Source organism: Glycine max, chromosome 3 (genome assembly GCF_000004515.6).
Source record: "Glycine max cultivar Williams 82 chromosome 3, Glycine_max_v4.0, whole genome shotgun sequence".
Taxonomy (NCBI): Eukaryota; Viridiplantae; Streptophyta; class Magnoliopsida; order Fabales; family Fabaceae; genus Glycine; species Glycine max.
Genome location: NC_016090.4, coordinates 36,544,146 through 36,565,319, shown reverse-complemented (window position 1 = coordinate 36,565,319; position 21,174 = coordinate 36,544,146). Strand labels below are relative to the sequence as shown.

Here is a 21,174-nt window from a genome sequence, read left to right as displayed (position 1 = left end):
CGTTAAGGTTGCAATCAAACACTTATGATAGTTGTAGGATACGGTGTTCTGAATTATTTAATCTAAAACTGAACTATCATTATTTCAAAATAGGTGATCCGAAAGTGTTGTAGCATAGTTCCGGAATGAATAATCCAGAACACAATATGTATTTCGGATCACTCAATCCAGAACTAGATTGTTGTCCTCGCGGTGTTCTTCCTCAGGGTGCTTGGGAGGCACAAATAGTAGAACGAGAAAGAGGGGTGAAGTTGGAAGAAGAGAAGGACGAGTTACTTGGGTGGCGCAGGAATTAGAAGGGAAGAGGAGGTGCTGGGGTTGAGGGGTGACATATGAGTTTAAGAGAGGGTGGGGGCATTTTTGTTCGTTCGGGTCTATCTACTTTTCTATGAGGTGAAGTAAGCAACAATTGGAGGTGTACGAAGCAGTAGCCCATTAAATGTTACATTGAAGAAACATTTTGGCCCATGCCCAAAATGAATGCTATCGCTTGATCTGTAACTTAGTGCTAGTATTAGTATTTTGGCATTGTTTTGCTTATTTGTTAATTATTATGAAAGGTGGAAGGGTGGAATAAGTTACGTGCATTAGAAAGAATTTCCAATGTCTGCACACTGACCTGAGCTAATGGTTTGCTTGTCGTAACATTATATTAAAAAAAAAAAGTGGGTGTATTTAATTAGTAGTAGCAACGGTAAGATTCCAATAGGGAAATGAAAGAAAGCTTGGAAACTTTGTTTGGCTTTTCAATAGCATCAGGTAACGGCATGGAGAGCTTTTTGCTTTGTACTATTGAATAGCAACTTCGTGCCATGATGCTGGTGGCATCTTTAAACATACATTTCAGATTCTATTCCAAAAGTAAAACCTAGGGAGCCAAAGTAATCGTCTGAAGATTTTTTGGGTCACATATTATGCCTTGTCCTGATAAGTGGCTCCACTAATTTACTGACAAACAATTGGATCCTATTTGAAAAATGAATCCCATGCAATGGTGGTGGAACTTTGAGAAGTTTTAATTATTGTAAGACAAGTATTTCTTTTTTCTTTTATTTGCTTTTTCTTTCATATAAGATAATTAAGCTACAAAAATAAATGACTTGAATGAAATGAACTACATTCCACAAAGACAGATTTCCACATTAAAATGTCGTTGATTAAAAACTGAAAATTTATGCTACTTTGTCCCCCTCCCCTCTCTTTCATTTCAGTGAATCTCCAAGTATCATAAGCATTATACATCACTGCAAATGTAGGAACATGTTTTGTTTGAAGAAACTGAAATATGCTCTCTCACTTGGACAATGATGTTTAAAGAAGCAATGAATGACCTACAGAATAAAACAGAAACAGAAAGTCCAACAACAGCAACTAGGTGAATCTAACATCAATAGTTTTAGGTTCTAGAACTAACACAATGCTACTCTATACATCAGTTAAAGCTATGTAACCTTTCCTCAACATTTGTATCATCACTTGGCTAGCCAAAACAAAGCATTTTATCAAGTTCTATACTGACTTACAATGTTTGTGTTTGAATAGAATGCATCATCTTATATGAGCAATTTCGATTCATTTACTTGCATCTCCTTCTGGTGCTGGTGCTGGCTTTGGTTCTTCAGGTGGAGGAGGTGGAGGTGGAGGTGGAGGTGGGAGCCCTCCATCAATGCAACTTCTACACTTCTTTTCAACCCAACCTTCAATGTCATTCTACCCATTTCCCCCAAAGTGCCTTCCACCACTCAATCTAGCAATCATTCCTGTAATGACACCAGCTATTGTTATCACTGCTATGACCACCACCAGTGTCTCAATTGACCTATGTGAATAACGGTTTGGTTCCACCACTTTTGGTGGTGTCTCTACAAAGGGTTGCATTTCACTCCCCATCTTAAACAAAAAATGATTCTTTTCAACACAACCCTGAAGGGTGAATATGAATATGAATGAATTCTTGATTGGCCTAGTTGACAAAAGGGTGAGCTATAATGGTATATGGTATTATGATCTATTGCAAGTTGAGAAATAAGAGAAAAAATGGGGGAAATGAGATATGAGACTGCACAAAGTTGGATTCTGATTTCTGAATGTAGAGTATAGAATACACAGTAATAGTGTCAAAGTGAGTGGGGTATCATTAACTACTTCTGATAAGTGAGAAAAAAATGTTGGTAGCTATAAAATTGGATTCCAATGGTTATGAATACATGTCATTTTTGTCTTTGTTGCTTTGGTCCTTTTATGTTATAATGTTGAATTTCTTTTTTGTTGGTCTGCTTTTTTTGACTGATTTTTCATTATTATGAAATAAAAGTAGGTGTGACTTTTGAGGTGCAAAACATAGATGAAGACCAAAAGCTCCTGACTCCACATTAACTCAGTTAATATATATAGTTTGAAATGGGACTTGTAGCTTGTCAGAGGTGGGGGTATCTTGGATTGCATTGCAATTTGCAACTGATTGATTTTATTTTGACAATAAAAAATTTTAAACATTCAATTAATAATTTTTTTTATCTCTTCCTATTACATTATATCATTAATTAAATCAATCATTTTTTTCTTTCTCTCTTGTAAACAACTCAAGGTTGTCCAAGAAATATTTTTTCTTACAACCTCGCCTCAAATTATTTGATTTCTCCTCCCAAGTTTGTTTGTCCTTTGTGATGTCACATGTTAATGTTAAATCTGCGAGCCTGTGTCCCCCCAAAGAACCTGGTGATTTTGTTTGTTTTTCATCTTGAAAATTTCCCTAGGGCTTTTTAGTTTTCCTGACTGCTACCGTGTCTCTTGCCTTTGGCAATTTGAGAGTTATGAGCCCTGCATTCCCCTGTGCTTCAAATTGGGTGGTTTGTCAAGTTAAACTTTAATGAGTGCGTTCACCTGAGCATTGAAGACTAGTTATTAAGACTAGGGACATCCTTCAATGTGACTCATCAGACACCACATCCTTATCATCTGCCACCTCTAGAGCTTGGACCATGGACCATCCTAATTTGCTAAAATGAGAAATATTTGTGGTAGTATCAAGATAAAGATGCAGTGTTTTTAATATTAAAAAAAGAAGTATATTTTGTTCTCTGTAATACCCATTTTCATTTTTGTTTTTTTGGGTAAATGTAATTTCCTTTTTCTAAGGGGGTATTGTAGATGACACTTGTATTATTGTACCTGTCACTGTTTCAGGCATTAGTATGTGCACGTTGATTGTTTATATGGCTTAGATTAGAGGCAGTTTTGAGAATGGAGACATTGGGATTAGCCACTTTGCGGTTTTTAAATTATGATATGACGCATGTTGCTTCCATACTTAGGATATGATTATAGTATTGAGTGAGGATGGAGGCTATATCATTTTAGAAATAAATTCGTTTTTTTATGCCAAGTAGGTTTCTTTTTTAAGTCTAAAGTATTTTTTTGACCTTTTATCTCATTTTTTAAATTCATTTCGGTCTTATTTTAAAAAAAAATATTTTAGTTATTTATCTTTTAAATTTGGGTTGAATTATTTTATTGTTCAAAACAGTGATTGTTTCGAATTTTTGAACATGATTTTGAACTTTTTTTTTTACTGATTTAAGACATATTCAATTAGATTCATTCACATAAAATTATTTTATTATTTTTTTTAACAACAAAAAAAAGTTATGTTACTTAATTGATACTCAAACAAAAAGAGAGAACAAACATGATAAAAATCACAAAAAAATTAATCACAAATAATAATAAAATATGATATTAAAAAAATTATGTTTTTTTTTGCTCGTTAGACTCATTTTTCATGTAATTATCATTATGTGTTATGATCATTTTTTCTTTAAATATCAATTGGATTGTGAGTTTAAAATCATGTCCCAAAATTAAAAATAATTATTATTTCAAAAATGTGTAATGGTTGGAAAGGCTTAAATGGGAGTTGTAAGTCTTGACTAGGTTAGGATTAGGTCAAAGTTGTCATCACATGCCATTTGTATTTTTTTTTTAATCTAAAAACATAATCGATTTGGTCACTAATTTGATTTTTGACTAGATTGTCAGTTTGATCTGATTCAAGTTTTAAAACTCTAGTTAACACATAACAATCACATAGGTGACATGAATGTTTTGTGAATATTACATCAGTCAAAATTGTTATGTGTAAAGTGTTTTGTGAAATTTCATTAACCAATCAAGTTAATGCACTTAAGGTAAGAATGACAACGGACACGGATAATAGCTAACTGTTACCCGTCCTAGGAACTAATATATGTTTTTGCCTACCTCTCCATTACTCATAGATATCCATGAATATTAAAAAACTAAAAATACATATTTTTTTTTTTAGTAAAAGAAAGAAAAATATAAAATACCCAACAATTCAATGAAAATTAAACTCTTTCAAACATGTCCATTGCATAACTCTAAAGCATAAATTCAAATAACATTAATTTCTTTAAAACATAAGTTTAATCTAATTAATTATTATATTATTGGAATTAATAAACAAGCTTAAATTATATTATTAGGTGACTTTTAGAGGGGACGATTCCCTCCTTCCCTCCCTTTGGTCCTGGAATTCTGGTTAGTTGGGTCATCTCTTTCTTTTCCTCGCTATATCCTCGCAACTTAACATTGGCATTTTCCAATTCCTGAAGGAAGAGAGAGAGGGAGAGAATTCGTTTTCTCTCCTCTGTGTCTGTCGTCTAAAGCTTAATTCCGATGGGGACTCCGGAATTCCCTGATCTCGGCAAGCATTGCTCTGTTTCTTATTGCAAGCAGCTTGATTTCTTGCCCTTCACATGCGATCGCTGTAATCAGGTTTCTTTTCAATTTTCTCTCTTTCCTTTTGATTAATTATAGTGTAGCTATTTGTTTATGCCATTGCATTCTATTCCATGTGCATTGCTCTTGCCTTCCACGTTATCTTCGTTATATTTTCCACCTTTTTCCCAACACAAACGTTATTGTATTGAAAATCCCTAGTAAAATTAGGCAGCGTCTTTCTCTCTCTCGTTTTTTTTTCCCCCTCAGGCAGGGTGATTGTTCCATAAAAGAAAAAAAGGTGTTTTTTTCTACAAAAGAGAACACGTGAAGGTGTTGGAGAATTCACATTAACTAACTAGCTAATAAAATAATATATATAAGTGAATAACAATCTCCGTCCTAAGTTTTTGGGTTGATTAGACACAAGCTCAAATTCTAAGACAATAGCAGAACTTATTTTTGTAATTGTTATCAAACAACTTGTAATGTTTGAGATGTTCACACGTAAGAAATGCGTTAGAAATCTCACATGACTAGTGATATGACTAAATTGTTGATTAGTGATATAACTAGAATTGTAGATATAAGTAAGATAATCCTTAAGGCTCAGTTAGGTTCAAACTCAATTTATAAGAAAAGGAATTATAAAGTTTGAACAAACATGGATATTGAAGTTGTATGCTAAAAACTGATAGTTTCTTCTCAGGTGTGATATTGAATAACAGAACTATGTTTGGTAAGGGGAAAATAGAGGGGAGGAGGAGGGAAATAGAGAAAAATAGTGTGAGTTTCACTTAGGCCTTACACCTCTTATTTTGTTATTTTAATTCAAATATTTCTCTTTTAATTTCATCATCTCTGCCAAGCAGAGCATAAAGGTAAACTAATGAACTACTTTGATAAGCATTTTGACTTCTCGTGTTTACTGCATTTCAAATCTTGAGTACTGATTTTGTCCCAGTATGGAACTGTGGAATACTATTCTCGTTTTCAATTTATGAGCTCTTGGATTGATCTAATCTAACTTTATCTGCTCAATTTATTGCAGATATATTGTTTGGAGCACCGAGGTTATATTAAACATAAATGCACAAAGGCCAACAAACATGATGTCACAGTTGCCATATGCCCTCTTTGTGCCAAAGGAGTTCGCCTCATTCCAGATCAAGACCCAAACATAACATGGGACAACCATGTTAACGTTGATTGTGACCCATCAAACTACGAGAAAATCACAAAGAAGAGAAAATGCCCTGCCCCTGGATGCAAAGAGGTCTTAGTATTCTCCAACACAATCAAGTGCCGGGACTGCTTGAAAGACCATTGCTTGAAGCACCGGTTTGGCCCTGACCACAAATGTTCCGGTCCCAAAAAGTTGGAGACAAGTTTTTCATTCATGAGTCTTTTGAATAGGAGTAGAAAAGAGGAGCCAAAGCCCAATTTAACTTCAACAGCACCATCTAAGTGGAGTTCAAGCTTTCTCAAAGTGGCTTCCAACATTCGCGCCTCAGCTCAAGTGAGCATGTCGAAATTGGGCGATGAAATTAACCAAGTTTGGCAGGCAGCTACTACAAGAGACGGGGTGGGGCAAAGCAGTGGCAGTGGAAATAGAAATGATCATCAAGTGGAGCAATGCCCTCAGTGTGGATCAAAGTTTTCCTCTGTGACTGCTTTGGTGGATCATGTGCAAAAGGTTCATGAAAGAAATGGAAACCGATTAGGGGTTAAGAAGATTGATGCATGTCCTAAGTGTAGTAGGGGATTTCTTGATCCTGTGTCCCTTGTGGAGCATGTTGAGAGGGATCATGGAGGTGGTTCTAGAGCATAGGAAATTGCATTCTAATTAAATGGATTTTCTTTTTATTCATATGATATAAGCATCATTTTGTCCTGTTTTATATCGAAAGAATGTGAATACTAATTTGAAGATGATGTTAGATTTGTTCACAATGACAGTGTAATTGTATCATTATTTGAGGGCTTGATCATTATGCCATTTCCTTAAAACATTCTTCCTTCATGTTTAAAATCAATCCAACTGTTTGATCTGTCATTTATCGGCTTAGGACTAGGCTGTTTGCCTGATCACGTATCCTGCTAGAATTTTCCAACTTGCCAGTAATTTGCTAGCTGAATTCAAACAATGGCGGATATGTTATTCTTTGTTGTCACTTTCCACACCTTTGCTCCAATTATTTCATTTTTTTTGTTTAAAATAACAATGTTGATCCCTTTGACTTTTGATTCAAATTCAGTTGCACAAGCGGAAAAGATGGTTAAATTAATTTGATGGTTTTAAAATTGCTCATGAGTTGTGTATACCGTAGCCACCTTTCTTTTTCTGGAATGTCCTTATTTTGATCTGCAACCCTAATTTTCTTTTATATATTATTTTATCTTTTGTTACCAAACAATTAAAATTATTTGTTTATTACAACTCTTAAGTCTTAACAACAACATTAAAGACCTTATTCCATAACTGAGATTAACTACATGAATATTGGATTCCGTTGATGATCAATTATTTTTAGTTATTATTCACTTTGATATTTCTCTTAACAATTTCTTACAATGGAAAGAATTCTATGTTTGATATTTCAACAAATTTTACGCGGGTATTAAAAGTATAACACCGTCCTCCTCCTTTACCCAGAGTTGAGATCGACTATCGTTTATTACAACTCTTAACAAAAAGAGGGGAAAAAAAACTTTTAATGATGCACGAAAATATTGGATAAAACTGTAAAAATCTTTTAGCTGAAAATAAATCAATTTTATATAAGCTGCAATGCTGCATAAATGGTGTGAGAAATGAACCTTCACTTTACACCTTTTGCTTCAATGTGCATGCACGATTTGGATCCACTTTAGCAGTTGCAAGATACAGCAGGAAAGACGCATTGTTTATATGGAACTTTTTGTGCCTCTCTCTCTCATAACTGATGTATCTCATAATTCATGTGTCTTAATTTAATTTTTCTCTCTTGCTGTTGGAGAGTCTTAAGGGGTACACGTGGCATATATGCTTAACATACCATGTTCAAATTGCGGAATTCCCTCATCGATCCATTGCTTTAATCTAATCATCATGAGCCATGAAGACATCAAATTGTTGTTTCAAAAGTTGACAGCATGCAATGCAATATCTCTGTGTAGAACTCCATTTGTTTTTTGCCCTCTACGCATGGGGGTACTCAGTGAAATTGGAGTTTCATGATTTTTAGTGAAAGTGATTTGAGTTACGACTAGTATTTGATTTAGTGCATGTAATGATTTTTATACTCTTGAATTTCATCTCTTAAATTGTTTTCAATCCATTTAAGAGTATAAAATCATTACATTACGAACGAAGCCAAAATAAAATATTTGAAATTATAAAAAGTATACGTAATTAATTTTAAATAAATTAAATTTAAATTAAAAGAGATAAAAATAACATGTAATATAGCAAATAAATGTTACACGTCTTGAAAAATATAATAAAAAATTGAAAAAATTATCGAGTAGTACTGAATTTATTTATTTAAATAGAATAGATGGCTAGTCCAGTATTTCTAAAGGGAGGGGCTGTGCTTGAGGCACATAAGCACACACAACAGACCTCCTAGATCGTGATAATTAATCAATCAATAAGTGGGGATAAATAAACCACCATATAGGAAGAGGAAGAGGAGGGAAGTGGGTCCCTCAGAAACCGTTACCTCCTTTCCTCCATGGTTCCCTCTTTCTTTCATTACAAACATTTCTCCGACAGCCCCACACAAACATAAATTCTTAACATCTCATTCATCATATCATATCATCTTTTTTTTTTTTTAAAGTATTTTCTTTTGATGGGTACCATCATTTCATTTCTCATTTTCCACACCTTAACATAAACATTTCCCCTCCTTAAAATTTGAGATCATCAACCTTCAATGTTTTGTGACAATTCTTGTCATCAAATTGTGATGCTGTATTTTCCCATTTTAGGCCCAGATTGATCACCTTCAAATTTTGCTATATGCAGGCTGGTGGTTGAATTTGACGGATGCCCTTTTGAGATTTTGGCCTTTCTTTCCCTTGTTCACGTTCAAAATTGGATTTTTATGTGGAAGGGAAAGAGGGCATAATTCCAAGCCTTAAACTTTTGTAATGCCCTTCATTTATTTGGTTTTTTTTTGTTAGTATTGGAATTATAAAAAATGAGTAAGGTTTCTGGTGTTATTTCCCGCCAAGTTTTGCCTGCTTGTGGCTCTCTTTGTTTCTTCTGCCCTTCCCTCAGGGCAAGGTCAAGACAACCTGTCAAGAGGTATAAGAAGCTCATTGCTGTCATTTTCCCTCGTAACAAGGTATGTTGTTTCTGTTTTTGGTTACTTAATTTGTTAGCATTATTTTATTCACAATGTGTGATTTCCTGGGGTTCATCCTACAAGAAATTACATTACAATGGATAACATAATTCACATATCTATTATATTATATAATTTCTATGAGAAAGTTTAGAACACTTACTGGATCTATAATGTTGTTCAAAAATTATTATTAGTGTTTCTTTCTTTACTTGGTCTCTCTCATGGTATAGAAATTCCTTTGATCGGGCTTTTGGTCTTTTCTTCGTTCTCTACTTTTCTTTAAGTGAGAAAACAAAGTTCTCAGAATGTGTCAAACAGAGGAAGATAAGTTATCTTTTATTTCTTTTTTGATAACTTCCATAACCCCTTTTTCAAATCTTTTTTTCTTTAATGCCAAAGTTAACCTTGATGAAGTGAGAAAGAGAAACGTATTTTAATAACTTAATAACTTAAAAATAACCCCCAATGACTTTAATATAATTAAGTCTAACAACCATCACATTAGACATCTTTTCATTAAAGTTATCATGCCAATATTACATTAAACAATCTGACATAATTCACTTCTTTTTCTTTTTTGTTCCATGTCTCTCTCTAATCATGTATATTTTCTGGTGCATGTTTGCTTCTATGTTTAACAAAATTGGATACGCTCCAGGCTGAAGCAACAAATAATTGCTTATACATTTTCCCTTGCTAGACGCACACATTGAATGTGCAAACAAACACAGGCTTAGCTTAATGTTCCATTGTGATAGTTAAGTAGGGCAGTGAAGTTGAAGGCAAGCAAAAATTCCTATTTATGTGATGCTAATTCTTGTTTTTCCTCCCGGTATGCAAGCATGATATGTACTAATTGAAAGATCCATGGTTACATGATAGTGGCCTTCAACAAATGTTAGTTGTTAGTATTGTTAGTTTTTGTTAGTAGGGGGATTCGAACCTGCGAACTCTCCCCCCTTCCATTCTCCCTTTACCACTACACCAACCTTATATTTCCGACCTTCAGCTTGATGCAACTCATAAAATTAAACACATGACACTTACGTCTCTTTAATTGACTTGTTCATTCCTTTTGTACTAGTATTTGTCTCACAAAATGTCTAAGTATTGATTTTCTTTTTATTTTATTTATGAATTGACAGGAGGAAGGGCCAAATGATAGAAACATTGGAAAATTATGTGATTATGCTGCCAGAAATCCTTTACGCATCCCAAAGGTATGGAATCTTTAAACAAAAAGCTCAAATATGTTTTGATGTATTGTATCCTTTCTTCTTCATCTATATCCTTAGTTGATTTATTTAAATAATGATTTTCATATCATTTTGAGTAACTAGAATATAAACTGTAGTGATTATTTTAAGAAAAGTTCCAATTCTAAATGCCTAAAGGGTGTTGCTATGCTCACTAAAGTTATATAATTGATCAGATTGTGCAAGCCCTTGAGCAAAGGTGTTACAAGGAGCTACGAAACGAGAATTTCCATTCAACCAAAATAGTCATGTGCATTTACAAGAAATTTATGTTTTCTTGTAAAGAGCAAATGTGAGTTCATATTTATCTTATCTTTATGCTTGTATGCACATATGGGTTTATACATTTTTGTTAGAATATCTTAGATATTTTTGGTAGTTTATCATGTATGTATGTATAATTAGGAGCATGGAAGATATTTTTGGTAGTTTATCATGTATCTACGGTAGAATCAATTAGGAGCAATCTTATTACTAATATAGGATGGCATATGTGTATAATTAGGATTGAATCATTGTATTTGATGATTGATACTAATAATTTATCTTCCACAGATTTTTCTTTAGAATTCCTAAGTGTGTCCATTGAGAAATTTTTTCACAAATGATGACTGAATCATTTGTGGTTTGTTCAAAGACTGGTTACATAAAATTGGACCCACCCTTCACCTTTCTCTCCATCATTATTGAAAAACGGGCTTTCTTCTTTCTTCTAACCAACCCATTCAAAATTTCACTTTTAGATGGCCCTAGCAAATTTTTTGAAGAGATAAGGGGATGGGAAGGAGGTTGGTGCTTATTTAGTGATAGTTCAGATTCTTTACTTAAGTGTTTTTGTGATGTGAGTGCAGAAAGAGTAGGAGGGTTAATTTTCAACTCAATTTGTTGATGTTTGCAAGCTTGTAGCAATTATTGGCTACATATTTGTAATTTCTAAGAGAAATTTAGTTTGTTCCTGCTAATATTTTCTCTTTTTGTTGGTAATAGCTGTTAATTTTACATGCAGTTTTTTTTGTGATCTTTGCTTAACCTCCTGAGTCCTGAAGTTAAGAGATTTTAAAAGAAGTGGTGCATTTACTATTTTTATGTTGTTGATAGGCCACTATTTGCGAGTAGCTTGCTAAGTATTATTCACACCCTGCTGGATCAATCACGGCTGGATGAAATGAGAATTATAGGATGTCAAATTCTGTTTGATTTTGTAAATAATCAGGTTGGATTCACTGTTTCTACTACAATTACAAGGTTTAAGTTCAGTGGACTGAAAATTATAATTCAATTTCCATTTCTTGATAACTTTCTAAGCTTTGACTGGAAAAACATGAGCCTACATATTTTTTATATTTTGCAGATTGATGGAAGTTACCTGTTCAACTTAGAAGGTATTATCCCAAAGCTCTGTCAATTAGCTCAAGAAACAGGAGAAGATGAAAGTGCAAGAAATAGTCGTTCAGCTGGTTTGAAAGCTCTTTCAGCAATGGTATTTATTTTATAATTCCACCATTGTTTCAACTTTTAGATCACAAATTGGTCTTGCACAACAGCATGTTGCTTGTCAGTTTGTACTTTGAAGGAGAGTGATTTAAAAAGAAAACTATATTTAAGACATGGTAATTGTTATCAACATTAGAAATCAGCACTAATAGGCTAGAAGCAGCGCTAAACATGTTTAATATTGAGGGGAAAGATTGGTTGTACTAAACCTAGAAGAAATAGTTTAATCATGCATCCATAGTTAGCTTTGGTTAAGCAAAGAATACACTTTTAGGTACTCGTTAAGACTTAAGTATCCCCAACATTCATAACATCTTACTTTTTTTTCAATATATGTATTTTTTTCTTTTAATATCTTGTCCCGGTTGCAATTCCTACTGCCAACAGATATATTAAGTATCTTGCTACAGAATGGTCTTAGTTGGAAAGAATAGATGATGTTCCTTCCAGTGATGTCTTGACCCTTGAGAGTCAACTGGCATAATCTTCTGGTCTAAACTAACTCTAGAATGTCAAGGGGGTCTAGCTCAATTGGTTGAGTAAGGGTGTGTGAGTTGTTGTAAACCTCTTGACCTTGTCTTTGATTCCCATGGATAAAAAAAAACTAACTCTGGAATTGGATATACATCTATTTCCCATAGCATTTTATTTGTCTGAGCAATTCTAGATTCTTTTGGGGCAATAGCTTATTTCTCCCTGGTCTGATCATTAATTGCCAAGATCTTCCTAGGTCTCAGCCATTTTTCTGTCTACATAGTGCCAAAAACAGCTACAATAAGAATCAATGTCTTTTTGCTTTAGTACTGTCTAAAGTTAAATTCTCTGACGCCTTTAGAGGTGCCAACACTTCTCTTTCTATCTTTGTTCATTTACTATTTTTTCCTCTAGCATTTTTGTCCAACAGTGGGCAAGTGCATCTCTGCTTTATGGCTGTCAAAATTCAAATGATTTTAGATTATCTTTCTATTTTATCTTCAATGGTCCAATAATTTCTTGAGCTTGCCCTAGTTCTAAGTTAATGCCTAAGGTAAAAATAAAGAGTTTCTTTTTTCTTCTTTTTTTAATAATGTTATGGCCAATTAGCATGTTTTAGGACCTGTGTAGTAGGCAATTATTGGCACCTTAGTTGTTCTTGTTTTTACATTTTTCATTTATCTCTCTAAGTTCTTGCTTTTACATGAATTCTCTCTCTCTCTCACTCTCACTCTCACTCTTACTTTTTATTTTATCAAAAGGCTTTGGTTTCTTAAATTTACAATGATATGTTAAATTCTATTTCTTTTTCCATTCGCTTGCTTTGGGGTTGGATACAATGATATGTTAAATTTACAAAGATGCTGGAATGAAATGGATTATCATTTCTGTTGTATTTCCTGCTTTCTCAGTAAATCTATCTCCTTTCTTCACCTTTAATATAATCTATATACTCATCCTTTTGAGTTAAATGAACTATTTTGCTCTGTAGGTTCGGTTTATGGGTGAACAATCTCACATATCAGTCGAATTTGATAATGTAAGTGATTTTTTTACTTCTTCAATTGTATGAATACTTACATAGTTTTTCTAGGTGGTTGCATCAACTTGTAAACATACTATTTTGGTTGTCTTCTTATTTTTCTCCAAATACTTACTACCTCCGGTCCTATTTATAAAAAAACAAGTGACAGTGTATTGTGTATTGTCACTTGTTTCTTATCCCAATATGCATTATGTCTACATTCTGTAAAAAATGTCATATCAAATTATGTGTACTGTTTCACTCCTTTCAGATAAGTTTAGTGTGGCTTTTTCATTGTCATTGTATCCTCATATATAATTTATATTGATGTTAATAAATAAAAAATACTTCCTTCGGTTTATAAGAAACAGATGACTAATTCATCAAGACCGATGAAAATAATTTAGTTAGCTTTAATTAATAAATGTTATAAATTTAAATTTTATTTCTGAAATACCCATAGAATTAAATGATTTAACGGGTAGTTATATTTAATGACACTACTTGTAATTCAAGAGATAAATTTTTCCACCAATGAGTGTGACTTACACTGTTAATGGGTCAATGAATGCATTCACTTGCATGAGAAGTAATGTCTCATTAATAGACTTTATAATAAATTAAGAAAATAAAAGGAAATTAGAAATTAATACATTTAAATGTGGGTCCATGTGTCTTACAATTAGGACAATAAAACTCACCCATTTGATTTTTATATAAAGGACTGGAGGGAGTGTTAAACATGTTGTTTGATGTATAGTGAAAATTTCTCTCTATTTCATTATAGATTGTTTCTGCTGTCTTGGAAAACTATGAAGTTCCTAAGAAAAATTCAGCAAACCTGGATCATGAGGAACAAGATGTGATGGCCAATGAGGGTCAAATCTCTCCTTTGCTGGATGTCAAAAGGAGAAACCCTTCCTGGAGAAAAGTTGTTAACGATAAAGGCGAAATAAATGTAGCAATGTAATTACTTTTATCAGCAGAAAATCTTTGAAATGGATTTATGATATCTTCTATTCATTTCATTACCTTTATTGTTCATAAATTCATGCAGGGAAGATGACATGAATCCCTCTTTTTGGTCTGGAGTTTGCCTACATAATATGGCCAATTTAGCCAAGGAGGGGACTACCATACGTCGTGTAATGGAATCTTTATTCCGGTACTTTGATAATGGAAACTTATGGTCTATAAACCATGGCCTTGCCTTTTCTGTTTTAAAGGATATGCTATTTTTGATGGATGACTCTGGTACACTTACTTTCTTATTTGATCATAAAATTCTCTTGTATCATATAATCTTTTATTAATTACTCCTCTTCTGTTTCCTCTTTCATTTTCCCTCCCTCTTGTTGCAGAGAAAAACACACATGTTTTGCTGTCGACGTTAATTAAGCATCTGGATCATAAAATTGTCCTTAAAGAACCTCAAATGCAGCTTGACATTGTTGAGGTTGCCACTTCACTTGCCCCATATGCAAAAGTCCAACCTTCTGTATCAATAGTTGGTGCAGTAAGTGACATGATGAGACATTTGCGGAAGTGCATACACTGTTCCCTGGATGACTCAAATCTGGCCCCTGATGTAATCAATTGGAACAAGAATTTCAAAAAAGTTGTGGATAGGTGCCTTGTACAGTTGTCAAATAAGGTAAGTCACTTTTCCCACAGTTTTCATACTTAAACTTGCAGAATAACTGAACCATAAATGCTTTGGACGATTGATTTGTTTTGCATTTTTTTTTGTCTTTCAAATTTGGATAAAGTTACAATATATGCAAAGCTGTCATTCAATATTAGATTTATCATAAAAGTATAGGAAGAGACCTAATCTGATACTCATGAACAGGTTGGAGAAGCAGATCCCATTCTTGATGTTATGGCCGTGATGCTAGAGAACATCTCAACTATCACAACAATATCTAGAACCACAGTCTATGCTGTTCATCGGACCGCTCAAATTGTAGCCTCCTTACCAAATGTGTCCTATCAGAATAAGGCAAGGAGTGGATATTCCTGGTTTTGTTCTTTCCTCTATGGTTCACTACTTTGACTTTTTATGGATAAATTTGAGACTAAAACCCTACATTTCTCCCCAGGCATTCCCTGAGACCTTGTTTCATCAACTACTCCTGGCTATGGTCCATCCAGATCACGAAACACGAGTGGTATCTCACCACATCTTTTCCAGTATTCTTGTGCCAACATCTGTTTTCCCTCATCCAAGCTTGTCTGCTTCTGACCCCAAGGCATCAAATGTTCCACGAACTCTCTCTCGAGCTGTCTCTGTTTTCTCTTCTTCAGCTGTCTTATTTGAGAAGCTAAGACTGGAGAAACGTTCTTCAAGTGAAAAATTAATTCAACACAACAAAGGCAATATTTCTGGAGAGATTGAACCAGTTAGTAGCAATGTTGGGATTGTAAACAGATTAAAGTCAACCTATGGTCGGTTGCCTAGTGTGAATAACCCTCCTCTACAATTGGAACTGGATGAAATTGCTGCAAACAAAGATAATCGGAACTCGGTGAGTCTCACATTGATTATTTGACATATATGATCTTGCTTGAGGAGGAGTGTGAAATATATGATTTGATATGTTTTGTAAATAATGATTTTGATAATCGGAACAGTTTAGTATGGAATTATTTGCCTTATTACTCATTATTTTGTAAACCTCCTTCATTACAAATAAGAGTATTTCGTGTGGTCTGATAAGACAACATACAACAGTAAATAATTCTTACACTAACCACTATGGATTTTATTATAAATCTTACAGTACTGTATTCAACTTACTGGAGATACAACAGTTAGATGATTACTGCTCACTCTTCAAATATTCCTATATGAGATGATATAAACCCCACTCACTCTAACCACTGTGCTTTTTTTTACATTGGCTTGAGGTTGATGTTATCATGGTCAATATTACTGATCAGCTTTTCACTTGTATACAGGAGGCTGCTGCTCTCAGGCTGACTAAGCTTCAGATAAATCGATTGCTCTCGTCAATTTGGGCACAGTCTTTATCTCCTGGAAATATGCCTGCAAATTATGAAGCAATTGCCTATTCATACACTTTGGTGTTGCTTGTTTCTAGAGAAAAGGTGGTAACTGGATTCATGATTCATTTTTGTACTCTTTCTTTGTATGTAATCTCAAAATAGTTTTACTTGTTGAAGGGGTCCCTTTTCTTTTTATAATTCTATGTTGTTTTTTTATCTTTTTTTTCCATGATAATATGTGGTACCTGCAAAATTGTTGCATCATTATTTGTGCAACATGTTTGAGCAATGAGCATTTTAATGTTTCAAGTTCCTCATAACACGTGAAAAAGGGCAGGGAAAGGGGAAGAAAAAAGGGAAAACAGGGACAAGCAAATAGTCATTTGCAAGTCAATGAAAGTAGGTTAATTGTAACTATGATATTGGTTCTACTTTATGGAGCTGCTCTAGGGTTACAGCATGTTGTGTGAGCTGGTTATTGATGGTGTTAAGGTCTGTTGCAGGAACTTTCTTAAGTTCCTTTTGTGATCTACAGATTTGATGTCATATCATTATTTTTATATTGTAATGCTACGCTATTCATCTATTGTCTCAAAAATGCCTACTGAACTCAATTCTTCTGCTAGAAACATTTGTATTTCCCTAAGAATTTTAATGCTAAAATGATTTTTCTCATTATTCTTGTGAATTTATTATGGAATGTTTACGTCCATGGTCTGACCTATAGTATTTCCCTAAAGTTTTAAATTGTTCTGGGATCATACTGCTAAAATTGATAAATGTTTAAGGCTGCTTACCATCTTTCTTTTTAATGAATGGGACTTTCTTTTCCTTTTAAATAATTTTCCAAAATTACTTTGCCTTTGCAGAATTCTTTTTATGAGGTACTAGTTCGGAGTTTTCAGCTTGCTTTTTCTTTATGGAATATTTCCCTTAAAGAAGGTGAGCTATCAACCACAGTTAAATTTAATTGTCTCTAGCAGAGAATCCAGTCTGATACAGGATGAGACATGATTCGATATTTCTTGGGTCCTCTAATAGTAGGCATGATTTCTCCAACATATGCTATGTTGATTTTGGAAAATTCAATCATTCTACTTTCCTCTTGCTCAAATTATTTGGACTATAGCATACAATCACACTTATAATTGATCATTTGCAGTTCAGAAGACCTTATAAGGCTTTCTTCCTGCATATTCTATTAACTGCTACTGTGCTTCTGAGGGACATTAGCCAATTTTTTGTACACTGCTCGAAGGCTTGGTTAGAATTTGTAGTTTGTGGTGTAGGTTATTTGGTATTTTTCAGAAAGCTTAAATTCAGTATGTCCTTCACAATTGGCGGATTTGTTGATAAATTTCTCAAGAATGAGGGACAACGACATGTGTTGTTTCTTTTTCTCTTTTTTTCCCATAAAAAATTTAAAGTCAGAAGGATGTGAATTGGATGGGCCTTTAGTTGAATGAGAAATACTAGATTGTGATTGATAATGAGTAATTTTGATGAATCAGAAGAGTTTTTTCCCAAACTAGTATTGTCGGAGGAGTCTTGCAAGATAAAATAGCACATGAAAAACATTCTTACTAGCTCTTTTATTAGAAAACAAACACATTTCCATTGGGAGTGGGTGCAAGCAAAAATGAGGCCAGGAAAGAACAAACTTACTTTGTTGTTGGAATGTCAGTCCTTTCAGTTCTTAATTCCTACTTTCTATTGTAGGGCCATTGCCACCATCTCGTCGGAGATCACTCTTTACGCTGGCAACGTCAATGATTGTGTTTTCTTCAAAAGAATACAACATTGACCATCTTGTCCAGAGTGCCAAGGCAGTGCTTACGGAGAAGGTGAGGCCCATGTGGAGGTTTCCTACATCTTATGCCTCATTATTTGGGTTTCATTATGAATGTCTCAAAACCATATCCAGTTGTTTACAGGGACAATATATTAAGAACTTGATGAAATCAGATAATATTTTTTTTTCCGGTTTCATCCATGTATATTTGATGTCTTGGTTCTCAAGCAACTAATATTACAGATAATGAGAAATAATTTAACTATAAAGATGTGATCCTGTACTTCTCTCTCTCCTTTATTTGGGATTTCTTGAAAGTAAAGCATCATAAACCCCCTAATGTTTTCATACTCTGGACTCAGGTTGATCCCTACCTTCAGTTAATTGAAGATCACAAGTTGCAAGCTGTCAGCTTTGCTCCTGATAATCTAAGCATCAACTATGGATCTAAAGAAGACGATGATAGGGCCTTAGACATGCTTTCAGATTTATTGACTTATATACACAAAACACGGGACCTCTTTGCTTCTGAAATCATTAAGAGCTTGGAAATGTTTGCAAAAGTAATGCTTTTACTTCTGTGTTTTGGACTGTCAGGAGATAAAAAAATAATCGCATTTCTAGACATTATGAAACTTTGTCTTTTATACAGGCGGAATTATCATCAATAAAGGAACAACTGCTAGAAGAATTCGCACCAGATGCTATGTGTGAACTTGGATCTCAATTGACCATGAACATGGCTGCAAAGGTGTGTTAAATGGATTTCTGAAGGACAGATTTTGTTTGGAACTAATAACCGTCTGTATGTTCCTTGTTTCTTTTGTTTATACTTTGCAAATTATGTCTGATATAGTTTCACAATTTACAGGATGCTTCAATAGTTTCAAATATTGATGACGACTTCATTTTTGAACCATTTGAAAGTCAAATTAAACATAGTCGGAGTTTCTCCACAGAGGTCCCTGGTCTTCTGACTGCTAATCAACTTTTAGAATTAGTATGTGATCCCTTTCTTGATCAGTTCCCTCATACATTTTTGTTCTCTCTGAATTATGTTTTAACTTCTTATATCAATTACACAAAATTTGGCACAACACTTTTGAGTGTAGGCTTTGGACACATCTCATCCAGCTGGGAGGATTTCTGTATCAAATGCATTTAATATGCCATACAAGGATATGGCTGATAAGTGTGAGGTACTTCTGCTGGAAAAGCAAAAGATGTCCAGATTGATGAGTACCCAACAGAAGCAAGAATGTTCAGTGGACTCCCTTTCACCAAATCATGGCAATGAATTGAAAAATATGGATTCCTCTTCGCATGTGGATTTTCAAAAGGTAATTCCTTTCTTTGAAATTCCTTGCTTACATTAAACTAGTATTTTAGTCCGTGCATTACTAGAATAAATGCTTATTTTATAAAAATTTAATTTATAATTTATCATAAATAAATATGAGAAAAATAATTGTACACTGATAATGTAAAAAGTTTTACACCATTATCTAATCACAACTCATCATGTATGATAAGTTTGTTGATTTTTATGATAATTATTTTAAAAGTCATATTAACAACAAATCATGATTCGACGACAGTCTAAAAGAAGTATTTTATACTATCGGTACATGACCATTAAACTCAATAAATATTTCTAAATACAAATTTTAAATGGAGTACCTAATTAAAGTTATATAAGGTGCAGGTGGGGAATCCTCCCTTCGACGAGAATGCTGCTTTTGATTTCCACGGACCAACTTTTAGCCCTCTTCCAATGGTGTCTGGAACTGAATATCAGAATCAGCCTCACCCTTTCAAACTTCCAGCAGCAAGCCCCTATGATAACTTTATGAAAGCTGCTGGTTGTTGATCCTGTAGTTATACTGAATTACATACTATACAAGGTAATTGAAAAATCATAATGAAATGACTAGAGGATCACAGGGGGAAGGCTTCTAAGCATTGTAACTTCACTAGTGCACAAGGCCAAGATATATATATATATATATATATATATGTGTGTGGAAATATTAGTGTTGTTGTTTTGATCATATGATATGTTAAATTTTGGTATTCGATTCTATATAATTTTCTTCACCTAGCTGGTATGTGAAGTCAGGGAAAGGCTTCATACTATGTTCCTTGTAAAATGTAAAGTATAACTTATTTTGGCAATGTTATAATTTTTTTAAAAGGAACTTTGATTCAATACATATGACAATTTTTTTTTCTGATTATGGAATTGGATTATGATTGGTAGAAACATTTTTCACGGTGCTGTGACTTTAAAAAGATAAGTTGCAAGGTAAGATATACCATAACTGTTAGGTAAAAATTATGTTAAAGAATTTGTACCCAAGAGAAAGGTTTTGTTAAAAAAATTGCAATGATAAAGGTCAGTTAACTTTCATTGGAAATTATAGATTGGAATTACCAAAATAAAGAAAATTAGCACTATGTTTGATATTGTCCAAATAAGTTGAGTCAGCAAGTATAGGTGAATTTTATTATGAATTTGGTGGATAGAAGCACCATTTTATTTTATTTTTAATCCCTTTTAGTTCTTCTATTTCTCATTTTATTCTCTTTTTTTTCATGTTACTCCTTGGATGCCTTTTATTTTCCCGTCAATCCTTGTAATTCATTCCGTTAGTTCATAGAGAAGTTTCAAGTTCATTCCGCTGTGTTTCTTCCATTATGCCTACCCTGGGAACCACCACAATCAGTCACCGGATGCACCACAGTATGAATTGGGGTGAGCGTTTTGTAAAATTGATTTTGATGAAAAGAAATTTATGTTTAAATGTTTTTATATACTTTTGATCTCTTTAATTTATTTTAACTTTTTCCGAGCTAAAATTTGGTATGAAAATTAAATTATTTTTTTATCCTCTAATCCCTATTTGATTCTCAAAGAAATTATAAATATTAATTACACAGAAAAATTAATTAGAATGTATTCACAATGTAAGTTTTTTTATATTGTTATTCAATAAAAAATATTATATATTTTAAATTTATTCACTTTCATAATAATAAATTTAAAAA

General features: G+C 33.5%; 2 protein-coding genes across 7 annotated transcripts; both read left to right on the top strand.

The window, feature by feature from the left end:
• The first annotated feature begins 4,613 nt into the window (after positions 1 to 4,613).
• On the top strand, positions 4,614 to 6,641 carry LOC100806459 (zinc finger AN1 and C2H2 domain-containing stress-associated protein 11-like). The gene is made up of 2 exons (NM_001253025.2): positions 4,614 to 4,797; positions 5,792 to 6,641. Exons 1-2 carry the CDS (start codon positions 4,699 to 4,701, stop codon positions 6,569 to 6,571), a joined length of 879 nt encoding a protein of 292 aa, NP_001239954.1. The 5' UTR covers positions 4,614 to 4,698; the 3' UTR covers positions 6,572 to 6,641.
• A 1,701-nt stretch (positions 6,642 to 8,342) lies between these two features.
• On the top strand, positions 8,343 to 20,339 carry LOC100817296 (protein SEMI-ROLLED LEAF 2). Of its 6 annotated transcripts, none has more exons than XM_006576762.3 (19): positions 8,343 to 9,074; positions 10,223 to 10,297; positions 10,510 to 10,625; positions 11,432 to 11,546; positions 11,685 to 11,813; positions 13,293 to 13,340; positions 14,113 to 14,291; positions 14,383 to 14,579; positions 14,687 to 14,979; positions 15,178 to 15,327; positions 15,428 to 15,853; positions 16,287 to 16,436; positions 17,204 to 17,276; positions 18,054 to 18,178; positions 18,489 to 18,689; positions 18,779 to 18,877; positions 18,998 to 19,126; positions 19,239 to 19,466; positions 19,826 to 20,339. In XM_006576762.3, exons 1-19 carry the CDS (start codon positions 8,928 to 8,930, stop codon positions 19,994 to 19,996), a joined length of 3,051 nt encoding a protein of 1,016 aa, XP_006576825.1. In that variant the 5' UTR covers positions 8,343 to 8,927; the 3' UTR covers positions 19,997 to 20,339. The 6 variants fall into 6 exon arrangements, with proteins under 6 accessions (XP_006576825.1, XP_003520520.1, XP_040869971.1 ...); XM_003520472.4 differs by having other exon boundaries at positions 8,345 to 9,074; positions 19,832 to 20,339; XM_041014037.1 differs by lacking the exons at positions 8,343 to 9,074; positions 10,223 to 10,297; positions 10,510 to 10,625 and adding an exon at positions 10,899 to 11,121.
• Positions 20,340 to 21,174: the final 835 nt, after the last annotated feature.